Consider the following 17,970-nt stretch of genomic DNA (forward strand, 5'->3'; position numbering starts at 1 on the left):
CCAGGGCCTGTGAAACATCTGGGGTAAACCACGGAAAGGTCTGTGGGGTCTGGATGGGGAGCTGTGGTTTTGGTGCATTACACCAATGTAGCCTTTTTTGTATGTTTTCCTGGTGCTACCTTGATGAAGCAATGGGTAGGGATTGCTGTTTCCTGTGGGGCGGGGTGGCACCGAGAATGGATTGAAGACAAGCAAGTATGAATATGTACATGTGTATATGTCTGTGTAAGTGTATGTATATGTATGTATATGTATGTGTATGTGTATGTATATGTACGGGCATTTATGTATACATACATGTACATGAATTGATGGGTAGTTCTTAGTCTGTTTCCTGGTGCTACCTCGCTGACACAGGAAACAGCGATTATGTATAATATATAATATCTGAATTTCTAAAAAGGAAACAGAAGTCAAGCAGGGAGTGCTCATCCTTCTCAAAGGCTCAGACAGTGGTGTCTGAGTGTGTGTGGATGTAACCAAGATGAGAAGAAAGGAGAGACAGTATGATTGAGGAAAGAAACCTGGATGTTCTGGCTCTGAGTGAAACGAAGTTCAAGGGTAAAGGGGAAGAGGGGTTTGGGAAATTCCTGGGAGTAAAGCCAGGGGTTGGTGAGAGGACAAGAGCTAAGGAAGGAGTAGCAATACTCCTGAAGCAGGAGTTGTGAGAGTATGTGACAGAGTAAGAAAGTAAATTCTAGATTGATTTGGGTAATACTGAAAGTGGATGGAGAAAGATGGGTTATTATTGGTGCCTATGCACCTGGTCATGAGAAAAAAGATCATGAGAGGCAAGTGTTTTGGAAGCAGCTGAGTGAGTGTGTTAGCAGCTTTGATGCATAAGACCAGGTTATAATGATGGGTGATTTAAATGCAAAGGTGAGTAATGTGACAGTTGAGGGTATAATTGGTGTACATGGGGTGTTTAATGCTGTAGTAAATGGATATGGTGAAGAGCTTGTGGATTTGTGTACTGAAAAAGGATTGGTGATTGGGAATACTTGGCAAGCTACTGTGTCACATGGTTGCTGTGTGGCCACAAGCAACTCGAAAGTAGGCCATCATTAAATGTATTTCTTTCCCTAAACTCAGAATGTTTCAAACTCTCTACTCTCTTATGTCTTTCCCAGTGACTATGACCTTGTACTTTTTAATAACCAGGTCTTTCACTTACTCCAAAATTTGTATATACTTTTCCTTGTTTCTTCTTTTTCCCATGCAGTAACCTCCTTTTTTGTAGGTAACAGTTTGCATGCAGCCAATGACAAAGGGAGTATATTACCAGTACGACCTGCCTGGGTATCAGAGGGGTTAGTGACAGCAGTATGCATGCATAGTGAGCTAGCACTTCAGTGGCTGTCAAGACGCACTCCCCTGACCCTGGTAGCTGTCTTTTCTTTCTGCCTCAACTACAAATGGACTCCTGGCATTCTGCTCAGTAAAACACAACTCCTGGCATTCTGTTCAGTAAAACACAATCTCTTTGTGACACATAACACTTGGCAACACTTAACTCACACAGCTCATTCTTCATAACTCTAGATTTTCTGCACTGAGCACTAGCTCTGCCTTTTGGCAAAATGGAAGAATAAGTAGATAATAGGTGGTAGGAACACAGGATGGAGCATTATGTAGGAGTAGTAGATAAGAACATCAGGCAGTAGTCATATGGAGCATTAGTTAGGAGACTTTGAAAACACTGCTCTTGAGTTGCCCCCTGCCAGTGGCCTATTCAGGATGAGGTACTTAAGGGTAAGAAGTGGCACTGGAGTTTAAAAGTTATGGAGACACTGACTGCTGTGGCCAGCCCTTTGAGGGAGTTCCAGAGGGGGACAAGCATCAGAAATATAGATAGACAGACAAAAATAACTTCTTTATATTTCCATTCAGTGAAGAGCGTAAATGGGGAGGTGATAACAAGTAGTGGTGATGTGAGAAGGAGATGGAATGAGTATTTTGAAGGTTTGTTGAATGTGTCTGATGACAGAGTGGCAGATATAGGGTGTTTGGGTCGAGGTGGTGTGCAAAGTGAGAGGGTTAGGGAAAATGATTTGGTAAACAGAGAAGAGGTAGTAAAAGCTTTGCGGAAGATGAAAGCCGGCAAGGCAGCAGGTTTGGATGGTATTGCAGTGGAATTTATTAAAAAAGGGGGTGACTGTATTGTTGACTGGTTGGTAAGGTTATTTAATGTATGTATGACTCATGGTGAGGTGCCTGAGGATTGGCGGAATGCGTGCATAGTGCCATTGTACAAAGGCAAAGGGGATAAGAGTGAGTGCTCAAATTACAGAGGTATAAGTTTGTTGAGTATTCCTGGTAAATTATATGGGAGGGTATTGATTGAGAGGGTGAAGGCAGGTACAGAGCATCAGATTGGGGAAGAGCAGTGTGGTTTCAGAAGTGGTAGAGGATGTGTGGATCAGGTGTTTGCTTTGAAGAATGTATGTGAGAAATACTTAGAAAAGCAAATGGATTTGTATGTAGCATGTATGGATCTGGAGAAGGCATATGATAGAGTTGATAGAGATGCTCTGTGGAAGGTATTAAGAATATATGGTGTGGGAGGCAAGTTGTTAGAAGCAGTGAAAAGTTTTTATCGAGGATGTAAGGCATGTGTACGTGTAGGAAGAGAGGAAAGTGATTGGTTCTCAGTGAATGTAGGTTTGCGGCAGGGGTGTGTGATGTCTCCATGGTTGTTTAATTTGTTTATGGATGGGGTTGTTAGGGAGGTAAATGCAAGAGTCTTGGAAAGAGGGGCAAGTATGAAGTCTGTTGGGGATGAGAGAGCTTGGGAAGTGAGTCAGTTGTTGTTCGCTGATGATACAGCGCTGGTGGCGGATTCATGTGAGAAACTGCAGAAGCTGGTGACGGAGTTTGGTAAAGTGTGTGGAAGAAGAAAGTTAAGAGTAAATGTGAATAAGAGCAAGGTTATTAGGTACAGTAGGGTTGAGGGTCAAGTCAATTGGGAGGTGAGTTTAAATGGAGAAAAACTGGAGGAAGTGAAGTGTTTTAGATATCTGGGAGTGGATCTGTCAGCGGATGGAACCATGGAAGCGGAAGTGGATCATAGGGTGGGGGAGGGGGCGAAAATTTTGGGAGCCTTGAAAAATGTGTGGAAGTCGAGAACATTATCTCGGAAAGCAAAAATGGGTATGTTTGAAGGAATAGTGGTTCCAACAATGTTGTATGGTTGCGAGGCGTGGGCTATGGATAGAGTTGTGCGCAGGAGGATGGATGTGCTGGAAATGAGATGTTTGAGGACAATGTGTGGTGTGAGGTGGTTTGATCGAGTAAGTAACGTAAGGGTAAGAGAGATGTGTGGAAATAAAAAGAGCGTGGTTGAGAGAGCAGAAGAGGGTGTTTTGAAATGGTTTGGGCACATGGAGAGAATGAGTGAGGAAAGATTGACCAAGAGGATATATGTGTCGGAGGTGGAGGGAACGAGGAGAAGAGGGAGACCAAATTGGAGGTGGAAAGATGGAGTGAAAAGGATTTTGTGTGATCGGGGCCTGAACATGCAGGAGGGTGAAAGGAGGGCAAGGAATAGAGTGAATTGGAGCGATGTGGTATACAGGGGTTGACGTGCTGTCAGTGGATTGAATCAAGGCATGTGAAACGTCCGGGGTAAACCATGGAAAGCTGTGTAGGTATGTATATTTGCGTGTGTGGACGTGTGTATGTACATGTGTATGGGGGGGGTTGGGCCATTTCTTTCGTCTGTTTCCTTGCGCTACCTCGCAAACGCGGGAGACAGCAACAAAGCAAAAAAGAAAAAAAAGAAAAATATTTCCATTACGGCCTGGCCTTGATGTGAACTTTTTCCCAATGTGTGTGTGTGTGTGTGTGTGTGTGTGTGTGTGTGTGTGTGTGTGTGTGTGTGTGCATGAAGAAAAAAAACTCACCCACAGTCTGGAGCAGGACACCAGCGTGTATCTGGGTCCATGGATAGTACTCTTCGTAGCATGAAATCCTCAAATTTGTATGACAGCAAGGCATTATCCACAATGTTGTGAATATCTGGTGGAGACATAAAAACAAGTTAGATATAACATTTCACCTCCACTTACAGCAGGATATGAACTCATGCAGAAAGACTTACCACCATCACTGGAACTTTTCAAAATGCATTAACACGTGCCTGAGGAGAAAGAGATCAAATATATATTTGAACATTTTCCATAATGACATTTTCAATGCGTAAGCATCATCAAGCTTTATCAATACCCAACCAGAAATCTGGCTTTGATGTGCAATGGCTGATGCAGTGTCTTGGAAGACAGTACTGTCCTCTACATTTTTCTGTGGCTGAATAATCAAAAGAAAGGCTAAATATCTAGTGAGATCTCTGTACAATCACTCAGTTTCATGTATGTTTAGTATGTGCCTTTTTGCTCACATGAATATTACCAAAAATGGAATATCTTAAATATTCAACATTTATATAAAAGAAATCCACAACATAATGTAATAAGATGCAGAAAGGTGTTCAGATATACTGGCCTTGATATTTTCACCTAAGTAACTTTCAGTGGATTGAAAATCGCTAGTTCTAAATTCCATAAACATAATCTAATATGCGTATTCTACAGCAGACCCATGCAAAGTTTCAAATTAACTAGCCTACAATTTCTGTAGCAGTGAAAAAATATTTTTGAAAAGGAATTAAAAAAAAATTACGTTCCCACACCAAAAGTCTATATATGCCTCTTTAGAGTAGTTTTATATATGGTTTCACTGTTAATCTATCAAGACTGAAAAATCAATACTGATTCTTAGCAATGTCAAAACTCCATAAAAAAAAAACACTTACAGGCACAATATATGTCTGCAGCAAGCCCACACAAGCAATTGTTTGACTTAGCTTCACAAAGTGGGTGAAGACAGTAATTTGCTTGTTACTAAAATGGTAGACACAACGCAATGTTTTAGATGATTTTACATTGGTCCTTTTTTTATAATCATTTTGATCCTTTTTTCTTCGTCAATAAGGGCTCTGATGTTATGAATTATCACCTTTAACTTCTACTATAAATAAAAAATTTTTGATCCCTGACATATTTGAAAACTGGCCTCTCATTTCTTATTAAATGAGGTTAGGATCCTCATAACTATCATCAACCACATCTGCTTTCCAATATGTATCATATCCAATCACATCTGCTTTCCAATATGTATCATATGACATATCAACATGTTACTTTTCATGAACTTAATGGATGGTCTTTTAGCTGCTTTATCATATGACATATCAACATGTTACTTTTCATGAACTTCATGGTTGGTCTTTTAGCTGCTTTTTTAAGAAATGCTAATGGCCAGAAAGCTAAACTCAACTGTGGCCTGTATTCTGTTACAGGTATCACTGTCCCAGAATTTCAAAAAAGAAATCAGTAAAACAAAACTAGTTAGAGCAAAGAAACCAACAGTTTACAGCCAAAATGATGATGATGACAACACTGCCATATCATCATCTTTTTTCTTTCGTACTATTCGCCATTTCCCACATTAGCGAGGTAGCGTTAAGAACAGAGGACTGGGCCTTTGAGGAAATATCCTCACCTGGCTCCCTTCTCTGTTCCTTCTTTTGGAAAAAAAAAAAAAAAAAAAAAAAAAAAAATGAGAGGGGAGGATTTCCAGCCCCCCGCTCCCTTCCCTTTTAGTCGCCTTCTACGACACGCAGGGAATACGTGGGAAGTATTCTTTCTCCCCTATCCCCAGGGATATATATATATATATATATACTTAGAAAAGCAAATGGATTTGTATGTAGCATTTATGGAACTGGAGAAGGCATATGATAGAGTTGGCTGTGCCAAAATTAACAAGCCTTCATGAAGGTACATTATTACACTTTTAAGCTAATTTGACTGTTGCAAAATATTTTCAGAACTTTTCAGTATAAAAAACTTTGTAACATCTTTTTACTTGTCCTTGATGGACAGTTATTTTCTAAGAAAGCAATTACATCAATATACAACATAGAGCAACTGGAGGATACTTCATCTCTTATCTCTGAGCTCGTTCCAAGTAATAGGACTACTTACATCAATGCATATTTCCAAATACCTAGGCATTCTTCCAAAAAATTACATATAATATTACATAATAAATTGAAGGAGGGGCAGCTGGAGGGATGTCTGATCATTATCTCGTGGAGGCGAAGGTGACGATTTGGGGAGGTTTTCAGAAAAGAGAGGATGCTGGGGTGAAGAGAGTGGTGAGAGTAAGTGAGCATGGAAAGGAGACTTATGTGAGGAAGTATCGGGAGAGATTGAGTGAAGAGTGGCAAAAGGTGAGAGCAAATGACGTAAGGGGAGTGGGGGAGGAATGGGATGTATCTAGGGAAGCAGTGATAGCTTGTGCAAAAGATGCTTGTGGCATGAGAAAGGTGGGACATGGGTAGAATAGAAAAGGTAGTGAATGGTGGGATGAAAAAGTAAGATTGTTAGTGAAAGAGAAGCAAGAGGCATTCAGACGATTTTTGCAGGGAAGTAGTGCAAATGACAGGATAGGTATAAAAGAAAGAGGCAGGAGATCAAGAGAAAGGAGCAAGAGGGCAAATGAGAGTTAGGGTGAGAGAGTATCATTAAATTCTAGGGAGAATAAAATGATATTTTGGAAGGAGGTAAATAAAGTGTGTAAGACAAAGGAACAAATGGGAACACCAGTGAAGGGGGTAAATGGGGAGGTAATAACAAGTAGTGGTGAAGTAAGAAAGAGATGGAGTGAGTTTCTGAGGGTTTGTTGAATGTGTTTGATGATAAGAGTGGCAGATATAGGGTGTTTTGGTGGGGGTGGTGTGCAAAGAGAGAGGGTCAGGGAGAATGGTTTGGTAAACAGAGAAGAGATAGTGAAATCTTTGCGGAAGATGAAAGCCAGCAAGGCAGCTGGTTTGGATGGTATTGCAGTGGAATTTATTAAAAAAAAAAGGGGGTGACTGTGTTGTTGATTGGTTAGCAAGGATATTAATGTATGTATGGTTAATGGTGAAGTGCCTGAGGATTGGTAGAATGCATGCATAGTGCCACTGTACAAAGGGAAAGGGAATAAAGGTGAGTGATCAAATTACAATGGTATAAGTTTGTTAAGTATTCCTGGGAAATTATATGGGAGGGTACTGATTGAGAGGGTAAAGGCATGTACAGAACAACAGATTGGGGAAAAGCAAGGTGGTTTCAGAAGTGGTAGAGGATGTGTGGATCAGGTGTTTGCTTTGAAGAATGTATGTGAGAAATACTTAGAAAAAACAGATGGCATTGTATGCAGCATGTATGGATCTGGAGAAGGCATATGATAGGGTTGATAGAGATGCTTTGTGGAAGGTATTCAGAGTATATGGTGTGGGAGGTAAGTTGTTAGAAGCAGTGAAAAGTTTTTACCAAGGATGTAAGGCATGCGTATGAGTAAGAAGAGACGAAAGTGATTGGTTCCTAGTGAATGTCAGTTTGCGGCAGGGGTGTGTGATATCTCAATGGTTGTTTAATTTGCTTACACATGGGGTTATTAGGGAGGAGAATGCAAGAGTTTTGGAGAGGGGCAAGTATGCAGTCTGTTGTGGATGAGAGGGCTTGGGGAGTCAGTCAGTTGTTGTTCGTTGATGATAAAGCCCTGGTGGCTGATTCAGGTGAGAAACTGCAGAAGTTGGTGACTGAGTTTAGCAAAGCATGTGAAAGAAGAAAGCTGAGAGTAAATGTGAATAAGAGGAAGATTATTAAGTTGAGTAGGGTTGAAGGAAAAGTTAATAAGGAGGCAAGTTTGAACAGAGAAAAACTGGAGGAAGTGAAGTGTTTTAGATATCTGTTGGTGAATTCAGCAGCAGATGGAACCATGGAAGGGGAAGTGAATCACAGGGTGGGGAAGGGGGTGAAGGTTCTGGGAGCGTTGAAGAATGTGTGGAAGGCAAGAACATTATCTCGAAGAGCAAAAATGGGTATGTTTTAAGGAACAGTGGTTCCAAGAATGTTATATGGCTGTCAGGCAAGGGCTATAGATAGGGTTGTGCAGAGAAGGATGGATGTGTTGGAAATGAAATGCGTGGCAGGGTGATGACAAGAATGGATGAAAGCAGTAAATGTGAATATGTAAATGTGTATATATGTATATCTCTGTGTATGTATATGTATGTGTACATTGAAATGTATAGGTATGTATATGTGTATGTAGGCATTTATGTATATACATGTGTATGTGGGTGAGTTGGGCCATTCTTTCGTCTGTTTCCTTGAGCTACCTTGCTAACATGGGAGATGGTGATTAAGTACAACAACAAAAATAATAATAAATAATAAAATTGAAGGAGAGCAATCTTACTTATTACACAGAAAATTGTGTGGCTCTCCACCACTTACTGTAAATAAATGCCAGAAGTATGCCAAAATATACCAGAAGAGTACACTGTATGTCATCAAAATGATCAAATCTGTGTTCAAATGAATTGGAAGAACAATAATTAATATAAAATAACAGATGATGTGTATTTAGTCAAAGAAAAGACTCATAATTAGTTCACCGACTGCTTTCACCAGATTGGCCTTCTGAACACTGATGTGCATCTAAAACATTTAACCAAACTAAATAGGCTCACTTAAAAAACTATTTCTTTCTTATGGAATGAAAGAACATCACATAAAAAATATAAGGCAACAAAGAAACAAGTGCTACAGTCTTATCTCACCAAGGTAAAAATAAAAGAAACTAGTGGTGGGAGTGTACTGGTAGAGTATCTTCAAAATGTGGTGAAAGAACGGTGGATATCAGTACTTAAAATCAACCAAAATATATCAGATTAAAGAAGCATATATCATCCAACTTGTATGTGACATGTTCAAATAAGCTGGCAGAAGAATGTGGCCCAGTGCTCTTGCGAGATCAGTCTCTCGAATTACACTTAAACACTAAAATAACAATGAAAATGTTTTTCCTAAAGAAACAAAAGAAAAATTATATAATTATAATAGTAATAACTTCAATCTTTTTCATGCATATGTACAATTTTCCATGTTACTGAGGTAATACTATGATCAGAGGACTGAGCCTTAGAGGGAATATCCTCACCTGTCCCCCTTCCCCGTTCCTTCTTTTGAAAAATTAAAAAACGGAAGAGGGGGATTTCCAGCGCCCCATTCCCTCCCCTTTTAGTCACCTTCTGTGACACACATGGAATACGTAGGAAGTATTCTTTCTCCCCTATCCCCAGGGATATATAACAGACAAAGAATGGCCCAATCACTCATGTACATATATATATACATAAATGCCCATACATGCATTGATACATACATATACATACCAACATATACATACATATACATACAAAGAGACATACATATATATATACACATGTATATATTCATCCTTGCAGCCTTCATCTATTCCTGTCACTACCCCACCACACAGGAAATAGCCCCCCCTCCCTTTTACAGCGAGGTAGCGCCAGGAAAAGACAATAAAAAGGCAACATTCACTCACACTCAATCTCTAGCTGTCATGTGTAATGCACCAAAACCACAGCTCCCTATTCACATCCAGGCCCCACAAAAATTTCCATGGTTTACCCCAGATGCTTCACATGCTCTGGTTCAGTCAACTGACACCAAGTGAACCTCTGTATACCACATCGTTCCAATTCATTCTATTCCTTGCATCCTCTCACCCTCCTGTATGTTCAGACCCCGATCGCTCAAAATCTTATATCACACCATCCTTCCACCTCCAATTTGGTCTCCCAGTTCTTCTTCCCTTAATCTCTGACACATATATTCTCTTTGTCAATCTTTCCTCACTCATTCTCTCCATGTGTCCAAACCATTTCAACACAACCTCTTCTACTCTTTCAACCACACTCTTTCTCTTACCATACTTCTCTCTTATCCTTTCAGTACTTACTTGATCAAACCACTTCACACCACAAATTGTCCTCAAACATTTAATTTCCAATACATCCACTCTCCTCCGTACAACCCAATCTATAGCCCAGGCCTCGCAACCATATAATACTGTTGGTACCACTCTTCCTTCACACATATCGATTCTTGCTCTCCGAGATAACATTCTCACCTTCCACATATTCTTCAACGCTCCCAGAACCTTTGCCCCCTCCCCAACCTGTGACTCACTTCCACTTCCATAGTTCCATTCGCTGCTAAGTCCACTCCCACATATATATAAAACTTTATTTCCTCCAGTTTTTCTCCATTCAAACTTACCTCCCAATTAACTTGTCCCTTAACCCTACTGAACCTAATAACCTTTCTCTTATTCACATTTACTCTCACCTTTCTCCTTTCACACACTTACCAGACTCAATCACCAACCTCTGCAGTTTATGTATCTCTCTTTTTAAACCAGGCATTCCCAGTCACCAGTCCTTTTTCAGCACACAAATCCACAAGCTCTCTAACATTTCCATCTACAACACTGAACACCCTATGCACACCAGTTATACCCTAAATTGCCACATTCCTCACCTTTGCATTTAAATCACCAATCACTATAACTCTCACACATCAAAGCTACTAACACACTCATTCAGCTGCTTCCAAAACACTTGCCTCTCATTACCTTTCTTCTCATGACCAGGTGCATAGGCACCATTAATCACCCATCACTCTCCATCCATTTTCAGTTTTACCCATGTTAATCTAGAATTTACTTTCTTACACTGTTTCTTATACTCCCACAACTCCTGTTTCAGGTGGTCGTGCTTCAGGTCTAGTGCTACTCCTTCCTTAGCTTTTGTCCTCTGACCAACCCCTGACTTTACTCTCAAGACCTTCCCAAACCACTCTTCCCCTTTAACCTTGAGCTTTGTTTCACTCAGAGACTGAACATCCAGGTTTCTTTCCTCAGACATACTAACTCTTTCTCCTTTCTTCTCATCTTGGTAACATCCACACACACTAAGACATCCTACTCTGAACCTTTGAGAAGGATGAGCACTCCCTGTTTGATTCCTTCTTCTATTTCCCTTTTTAGAAATTTAAATACCAAGGGGGAGGGGGGGGGGGTTCTAGCCCCTGCTCTGGCCCCCTTTAGTCACCATGACACACGGGGAATATGTGGAAAGTATTCTTTCTCCCCTATCGCCAGTGATAGAAATGGAAGGAGGTCAGAAAAAGAGGGCAAATGAGAGTTGGGGTGAGAGAGAATCATTAAACTTTAGGGAGAATAAAAAGATGTTTTGGAAAGAGGAAAATTACATGCATTAAGACAAGAACAAATGGGAACATTGGTGAAGGGGAGAAGCAGGAAAGTAATAACAAGTACTGATGAAGTGAGAAGATGTAGTGAGTATTTTGAAGGCTTGTTGAATGTGTCTGATGATGTAATGGCAGACATATGGTGTTTTGGTTGGGGTGGTATGTAAAGTGAGAATGGTTTGGTAAAGAAAGAAGAGGTAGTGAAAGCTTTTCAGAAGATGAAATGCAGCAGGTTTGGATGGTATTGCAGTGGGATTTATTAAAAAAGGGGATGACTGTGTTGTTGACTGGTTGGTAAGGATATTCAATGTAAGTGTGGACCATGGTGAAGTGCCTGAGGATTGGCAGAATGCATGCATAGTGCCATTGTACAAAGGCAAAGGGGATAATGGTGAGTGTTCAAACTACAGAGGCATAAGTTTCTTGAGTATTCCTGGGAAATTACGTAGAAGGGTATTGATTGAAAGGGTGAAGGCATGTACAGAGCATCAGACTGGGGAAGAGCAGTGTGGATCAGGAGTTTGCTTTGAAGATTGTATGTGAGAAATATTTAGAAAAACAGATGGATTTGTATGTAGCATTTATGGATCTGGAGAAGGCATATGATAGGGTTGATAGAGATGCTATGTGGAAGGTTTTAAGAGGATGCTGTGTGGGAGGTAAGTTGGTAGAAGCAGTGAAAAGTTTTTACTAAGGATGTAAGGCAAGTGTACAAGTAGGAAGAGAGGAGAGTGATTGGTTCCCAGTGAATGTTGGTTTGCAGCAGGGGTGTGTGATGTCCCCACGGTTATTGAATTTGCTTATGGATGGGGTGGTTAGGGAGGTAAATGCAAGAGTTTTGGAGAGAGAGCTGAGTATGCAGTCTGTTGGAGATGAGAGGGCCTGGGAAGTGAGTCAGTTGTTCACCGATGATAAAGCTCTAGTGGCTGATTTGTGTGAGAAACTGCAGAAGTTGGTGAATGAGTTTGGAAAAGTGTGTGAAAGGAAAAAGTTGAGTGTAAATGTGAATAAAAGCAAGGTTATTAGGTTCAGTAGGGTTGAGGGACAAGTTAAGTGGGATGTATGTTTGAATGGAGAAAAATTGAAGGAAGTGAAGCATTTTAGATATCTGGGAGTGGACTTAGCAGCGAATGGAACTATGAAAGTGGATGTGGATCACAGGGTGGGGGAGGGGTTGAAGGTTCTGGAAGTGATGAAGAAGGTGTGGAAAGAGAGAACATCATCTCAGAGCAAAAAAGAGTATGTCTGAGGGAATAGTAGTTCCAACAATATTGTATGGTTTTGAGGCATGGATTACAGATAGGGTTGTAGGGAGAGGGTGGATGTGTTAGAAATGAAATATCTGAGGCCATTATGTGGTGAAAAGAGGTTTGATAAAGTAAATAATGAAAGGCCAAGAGAGATTTGTGAAAATAAAAAGTGTGTCATTCATAGAACAGAAGAGGGTGTGTTGAAATGGTTTGGACATATGGAAAGAATGAGTGAGGAAAGGTTGACAAAGAGGATATATGTGTCTGAGGTGGAGGGTGCAAGGAGAAACAGGAGACCAAAGTGGAGGGGGATCGATGAGTGAAAAAATTTTGAGCGATCGGGTCCTGAACATACAAGAGAGTGAGAAGCATGCAGGGAATACAGTGAGTTGGAACCAGGTCGACTTGCTGTCAATGGACTGAACCAGGGCATGTGAACTATCTGGGATAAAGCATGGAAAGGTCTGTGGGGCCTGGATGTGGATAGGGAGCTGTAATTTTGGTGCATTACAGATGACAGCTAAAGACTGAGTGTGAGCGAATGTGACTTTTTTTCTTTGTCTGTTTTCCTGGCACTGACTCATGGAAATGGGGGATAGCAATGCTGTTTCCTGTGGAGCGGGGAGGCCCCGGGAATGGATTAAGGCAAGCAAGTATGAATATGTACATGTGTATATATGTATATGTCTGTGTGTGCGCATGTATATGCATGTATATGTGTATACGTTGATATGTATATGTATGTATGTATAAGTATGTATGGGTGTTTATGTATATGTGTATATGAGTGGAGGGACCATTCTTTGTCTGTTTCCTGGTGTTACCTCACTGACGTGGGAAGAGGCGATCAAGTACTATAATAATAATAATAATAATAATAATAATAATAATAATAATAATAATAATAATAATAACAATAATAATAACAATAATAATAATAATAATAATAATAATAATAATAATAATAATAATAATTATTATTGTCTGTATACATTGAAATGTATAAGTATGTATATGTGCATATGTGGGCATGTATGTATATACATGTGTATGTGGGTGGGTTGGGCCATTCTTTCGTCTGTTTCCTTGCGCTACCTCGCAAACGCGGGAGACAGCGACAAAGTATAAAAAAAAAAAAAAAAAAAAAAAATAATTATAATAATAATTTTCTATTATTATTATACTTTGTCAATGTCTTCCACGTCAGCGAGGTAGTGCAAGGAAACAGACAAAAGAATGGCCCAACCCACCCACATACACATGTATATACATACATGCCCACATATGCACATATACATACTTATACATTTCAATGTATACATACATACATATACATACACAGACATATACATTCCTATGAGTCCACGGGGAAAATGAAACATGATAAGTTCCCAAGTGCACTCTCGTGCAATAATCACACCATCAGGGGACACACAAGAGAGAAATATAAGTCAGTTGATATACATCGAAGAGACAAAGCTACACACCATCAGGGGACACACAAGAGAGAAATATAACAGTCAATTGATATACATCGAAGAGACGAAGCTAGGACAATTGCATGTTTACCAAATGGCATCCTAGCTTCATCTCTTCGATGTATATCAACTGACTGTTATATTTCTCTCTTGTGTCTCCCCTGATGATGTGATTATTACACGAAAGTGCACTTGGGAACTTATCGTGTTTCATTTTCCCTATGGACTCACAGGAATATCTTGATCACGGACAAAATTGTGATCCTTTCCAGACATATACATATATACACATGTACATATTCATATTTACTGCCCTCTTCCATTCCCGGTGCCACCCCGCCACCACACATGAAATGGCACCCCCCCTTCCACCGCGTGCGCACAAGGTAGTGCTAGGAAAAGACAACAAAGGCCACACTCTTTCACACTCAGTCTCTAGCTGTCATGTGTAATGCACCAAAACCACAGCTCCCTTTCCACATCCAGGCCCCACAAAACTTTCCATGGTCTACCCCAGATGCTTCAAATGTCCTGGTTCAATCCACTGATAGCACATTGACCCCGATAAACCACATCGATCCAATTCACTCTATTCCTTGCACACCTTTCACCCTCCTGCGTGTTCAAGCCCTGATCGATCAAAATCTTTTTCACTCCATCCTTCCACCTCCAATTTGGTCTCCCACTTCTCCTCATTCCCTCCACCTCTGACACATATATCCCCTTTGTCAATCTTTCCTCACTCACTCTCTCCATGTGACCAAACCATTTCAATACACCCTTTTCTCCTCTCTCAACCACACTTTTTTATTAACACACATCTCTCTTATCCTGTCATTACTTACTACATCAAACCACCTCACACCACATATTATCCTCAAACATCTCATTTCCAACAAATCCACCCTCCTTCGCACAAACCTATCTGTAGCCCATGCCTCACATTCATATAACATTGTTGGAACCACTATTCCTTCAAACATACCCATTTTCCCTAATAATGTTCTCACTTTCCACACATTCTTCAATGCTCCCAGAACTTTCATCCCCTCCCCAACCCTGTCTCTTCACCCCAACATTCTCTCTTCTTTTCTGAAAACCTCTACAAATCTTTCCCTTTGTCTCCACAAGATAATGATCAGACATTCTTCCAGTTGCCCCTCTCAGCACATTAACATCCACAAGTCACACTTTCACACACCTATCAATTAACACATAATCCAATAATGCTCTCTGGCCATCTCTCCTACTTACATATACATATTTACGTATATCTGTCTTTTTAAGGCAGGTATTCCCAATCACCAGTCCTTTTTCCGCACACAAATCTACAAGCTCTTCATCCTTTCCATTTACAACACTGAGCACCTCATGTACACCAATTATCCCCTGAGCTGAGCCGTTGCATTTAAATCACTAACCAGTATAACCCGGTCTCGTGCATCAAAACTACTAACACTCACTCAGCTGCTCCCAAAACACTTGCCTCTCATGATCTTTCTTCTCATACCAGGTGCATAGGCACCATTAATCACCCATCTCTCTCCATCCACTTTCATAGTAATAATATTTCTTATTTTCATTATACTTTGTCACTGTCTACCATGTTAGAGGTAGTGCAAGGAAACAGACAAAAGAATGGCCCAGCCCACCCACATACACATGTATATAAATACACGTCCACACACACACATATACATACCTATACATTTCAAATTATACACATATATACATACAAAGAAACACACATATACATACACGTGCATAATTCATACTTGCTGCCTTTATCCATTCCCATCACCACCCTGCCACACTTGAAATGGCACCCCCCTCCCCCCACACGCGTGTGAGGTAGCACTAGGAAAATACAACAAAGGCCACATTCGTTCACACTCAGTATCTACCTGTCATGTATAATGCACCCAAACCACAGATCCCTTTCCACATCCAGACCCCACAAAACTTTCCATAGTTTACCCCAGATGCTTCACATCTGGTTCAATCCACTGACAGCACATCAACCCGGCATACTACATCGTTCCAATTCACCAAATTCCTTGCACACCTTTCACCCTCCTGCATGTTCAGGCCCCGATCACTCAAAATCTTTTTCACTCCATCCTTCCACCTCCAAATTTGGTCTCCCACTTCTCGTTCCCTCCACCTCTGACACATATATCCTCTTTGTCAATCTTTCCTCACTCATTCTCTCCATTTGACCAAAACATTTCAATACACCCTCTTCTCCTCTCTCAACCACACTCTTTTTATTACTCCACATCTCTCTTACCCTTTCATTACTTACTCGATCAAACCACCTCACACCACATATTGTCCTCAAACATCTCATTTCCAACAAATCCACCCTCTTCCACACAACCCTATCTATAGCCCATGCCTCGCAACCATATAACATTGTTGGAACCACTATTCCTTCAAACATACCCATTTTTGCTTTCCGAGATAATGTTCTCGACTTCCACACATTCTTCAATGCTCCCAGAACCTTCGCCCCCTACCCAACCCAGTGACTCACTTCCTCTTCCATGGTTCCATCCGCTGCCAAATCCACTCCCAGATATCTAAAACACTTCACTTTCTCTAGATTTTCTCCATTCAAACTTGCCTCCCAATTGACTTGTCCCTCAACCCTACTGTACCTAATAACCTTCCTCTTATTCACATTTACTCTAAGCTTTCTTCTTTCACACACTTTACCAAACTCAGTCACCAGCTTCAGCAGTTTCTCACCCGAATCAGCCACTAGCGCTGTATTATCAGCGAACAACAACTTACTCACTTCCCAAGCCCTCTCCTCCACAACAGACTGCATTCTTGCCCCTCTCTCAAAAACACTTGCATTCACCTCCCTAACAGCCCCATCCAAAAACAAATTAAACAACCATCACGCACCCCTGCCGCAAACCAACATTCAGTGAGAACCAATCACTTTCTTCTCTTCCTACTCGTACACATGCCTTACATCCTCGATAAAAACTTTTCACTGCTTCAAGCAACTTTTCCCCCTATATACTCTTAATACCTTCCACAGAGCATCTCTATCAACTCTATCATATGCCTTTTGCAGGTCCATAAATGCTACATTCAAATCCCAAGCATTCCCCGCATATTGTAGAGGGCGACTAAAGGGAACTGGAGAGGGGGTTAGAAATCCTCCCCTCCTTGTATTTTAACTTTCTAAAAAGGGAAACAAAAGAAAGAGTCACGTGGGGAGTGCTCATCCTCCTCAAAGGCTCAGACTGGGGTGTCTAAATGTGTGTGGATGTAACCAAGATGAGAAAAAAGGAGAGATAGGAAATATGCTTGAGGAAATGAACCTGAATGTTTTGGCTCTGAATGAAATGAAGCTCAAGGGTAAAGGGGAAGAGTGGTTTGGGAATGTTTTGGGAGTAAAGTCAGGGGTTGGTGAGAGGACAAGAGCAAAGGAAGGAATAGCTTTACTCCTGAAACAGGAGCTGTGGGAGTATATGATAGAGTGTATAAAAGTAATTCTAGATTGATATGGGTAAAACCAAAAGTGGATGGAGAGAGATGGGTGATTATTGATGCCTATGCACCTGGGCATGAGAAGAAAGATTATGAGAGGCAAGTGTTTTGGGAGCAGCTGAGTGAATGCATTAGCACTCTTGATGCACGAGACAGGGTTATGTTGATGGGTGATTTGAATGCAAAGGTAAGTAATGTGGCAGTTGAGGGAATAATTGGTGTACATGGAGTGTTCAGTGTTGTAAATGGAAATGGTGAAGAGCTTGTAGATTTATGTGCTGAAAAAGGACTGGTGATTAGGAATACCTGGTTTAAAAAGAGAGATATACATAATTATACATATGTAAGTAGGAGAGATGGCCAGAGAGTGTTATTGGATTATGTGTTAACTGACAGGCGTAGGAAAGAGAGACTTTTGGAGTTTAATGTGCTGAGAGGTGCAACTGAAGGGATGTCTGATCATTATCTTGTGGAGGCGAAGGTGAAGATTTATGGAGGTTTTCAGAAAGGAAGAGAGGATGTTGGGGTGAAGAGAGT

General features: G+C 40.7%; 1 protein-coding gene across 1 annotated transcript in view; it reads right to left on the reverse strand.

Moving 5' to 3' along the window:
• The window catches only part of LOC139756061 (E3 ubiquitin-protein ligase RNF19B-like), a 176,795-nt gene that overhangs the window by 113,587 nt on the left and 45,238 nt on the right, over positions 1–17,970 (reverse strand). The window contains exon 5 of the mRNA XM_071675061.1: positions 3,903–4,017. Within this exon, the coding sequence (XP_071531162.1) occupies positions 3,903–4,017 (115 nt within the window). The remainder of the gene's footprint in view (positions 1–3,902; positions 4,018–17,970) is intronic.

Source organism: Panulirus ornatus, chromosome 2 (genome assembly GCF_036320965.1).
Source record: "Panulirus ornatus isolate Po-2019 chromosome 2, ASM3632096v1, whole genome shotgun sequence".
Classification (NCBI taxonomy): Eukaryota; Metazoa; Arthropoda; class Malacostraca; order Decapoda; family Palinuridae; genus Panulirus; species Panulirus ornatus.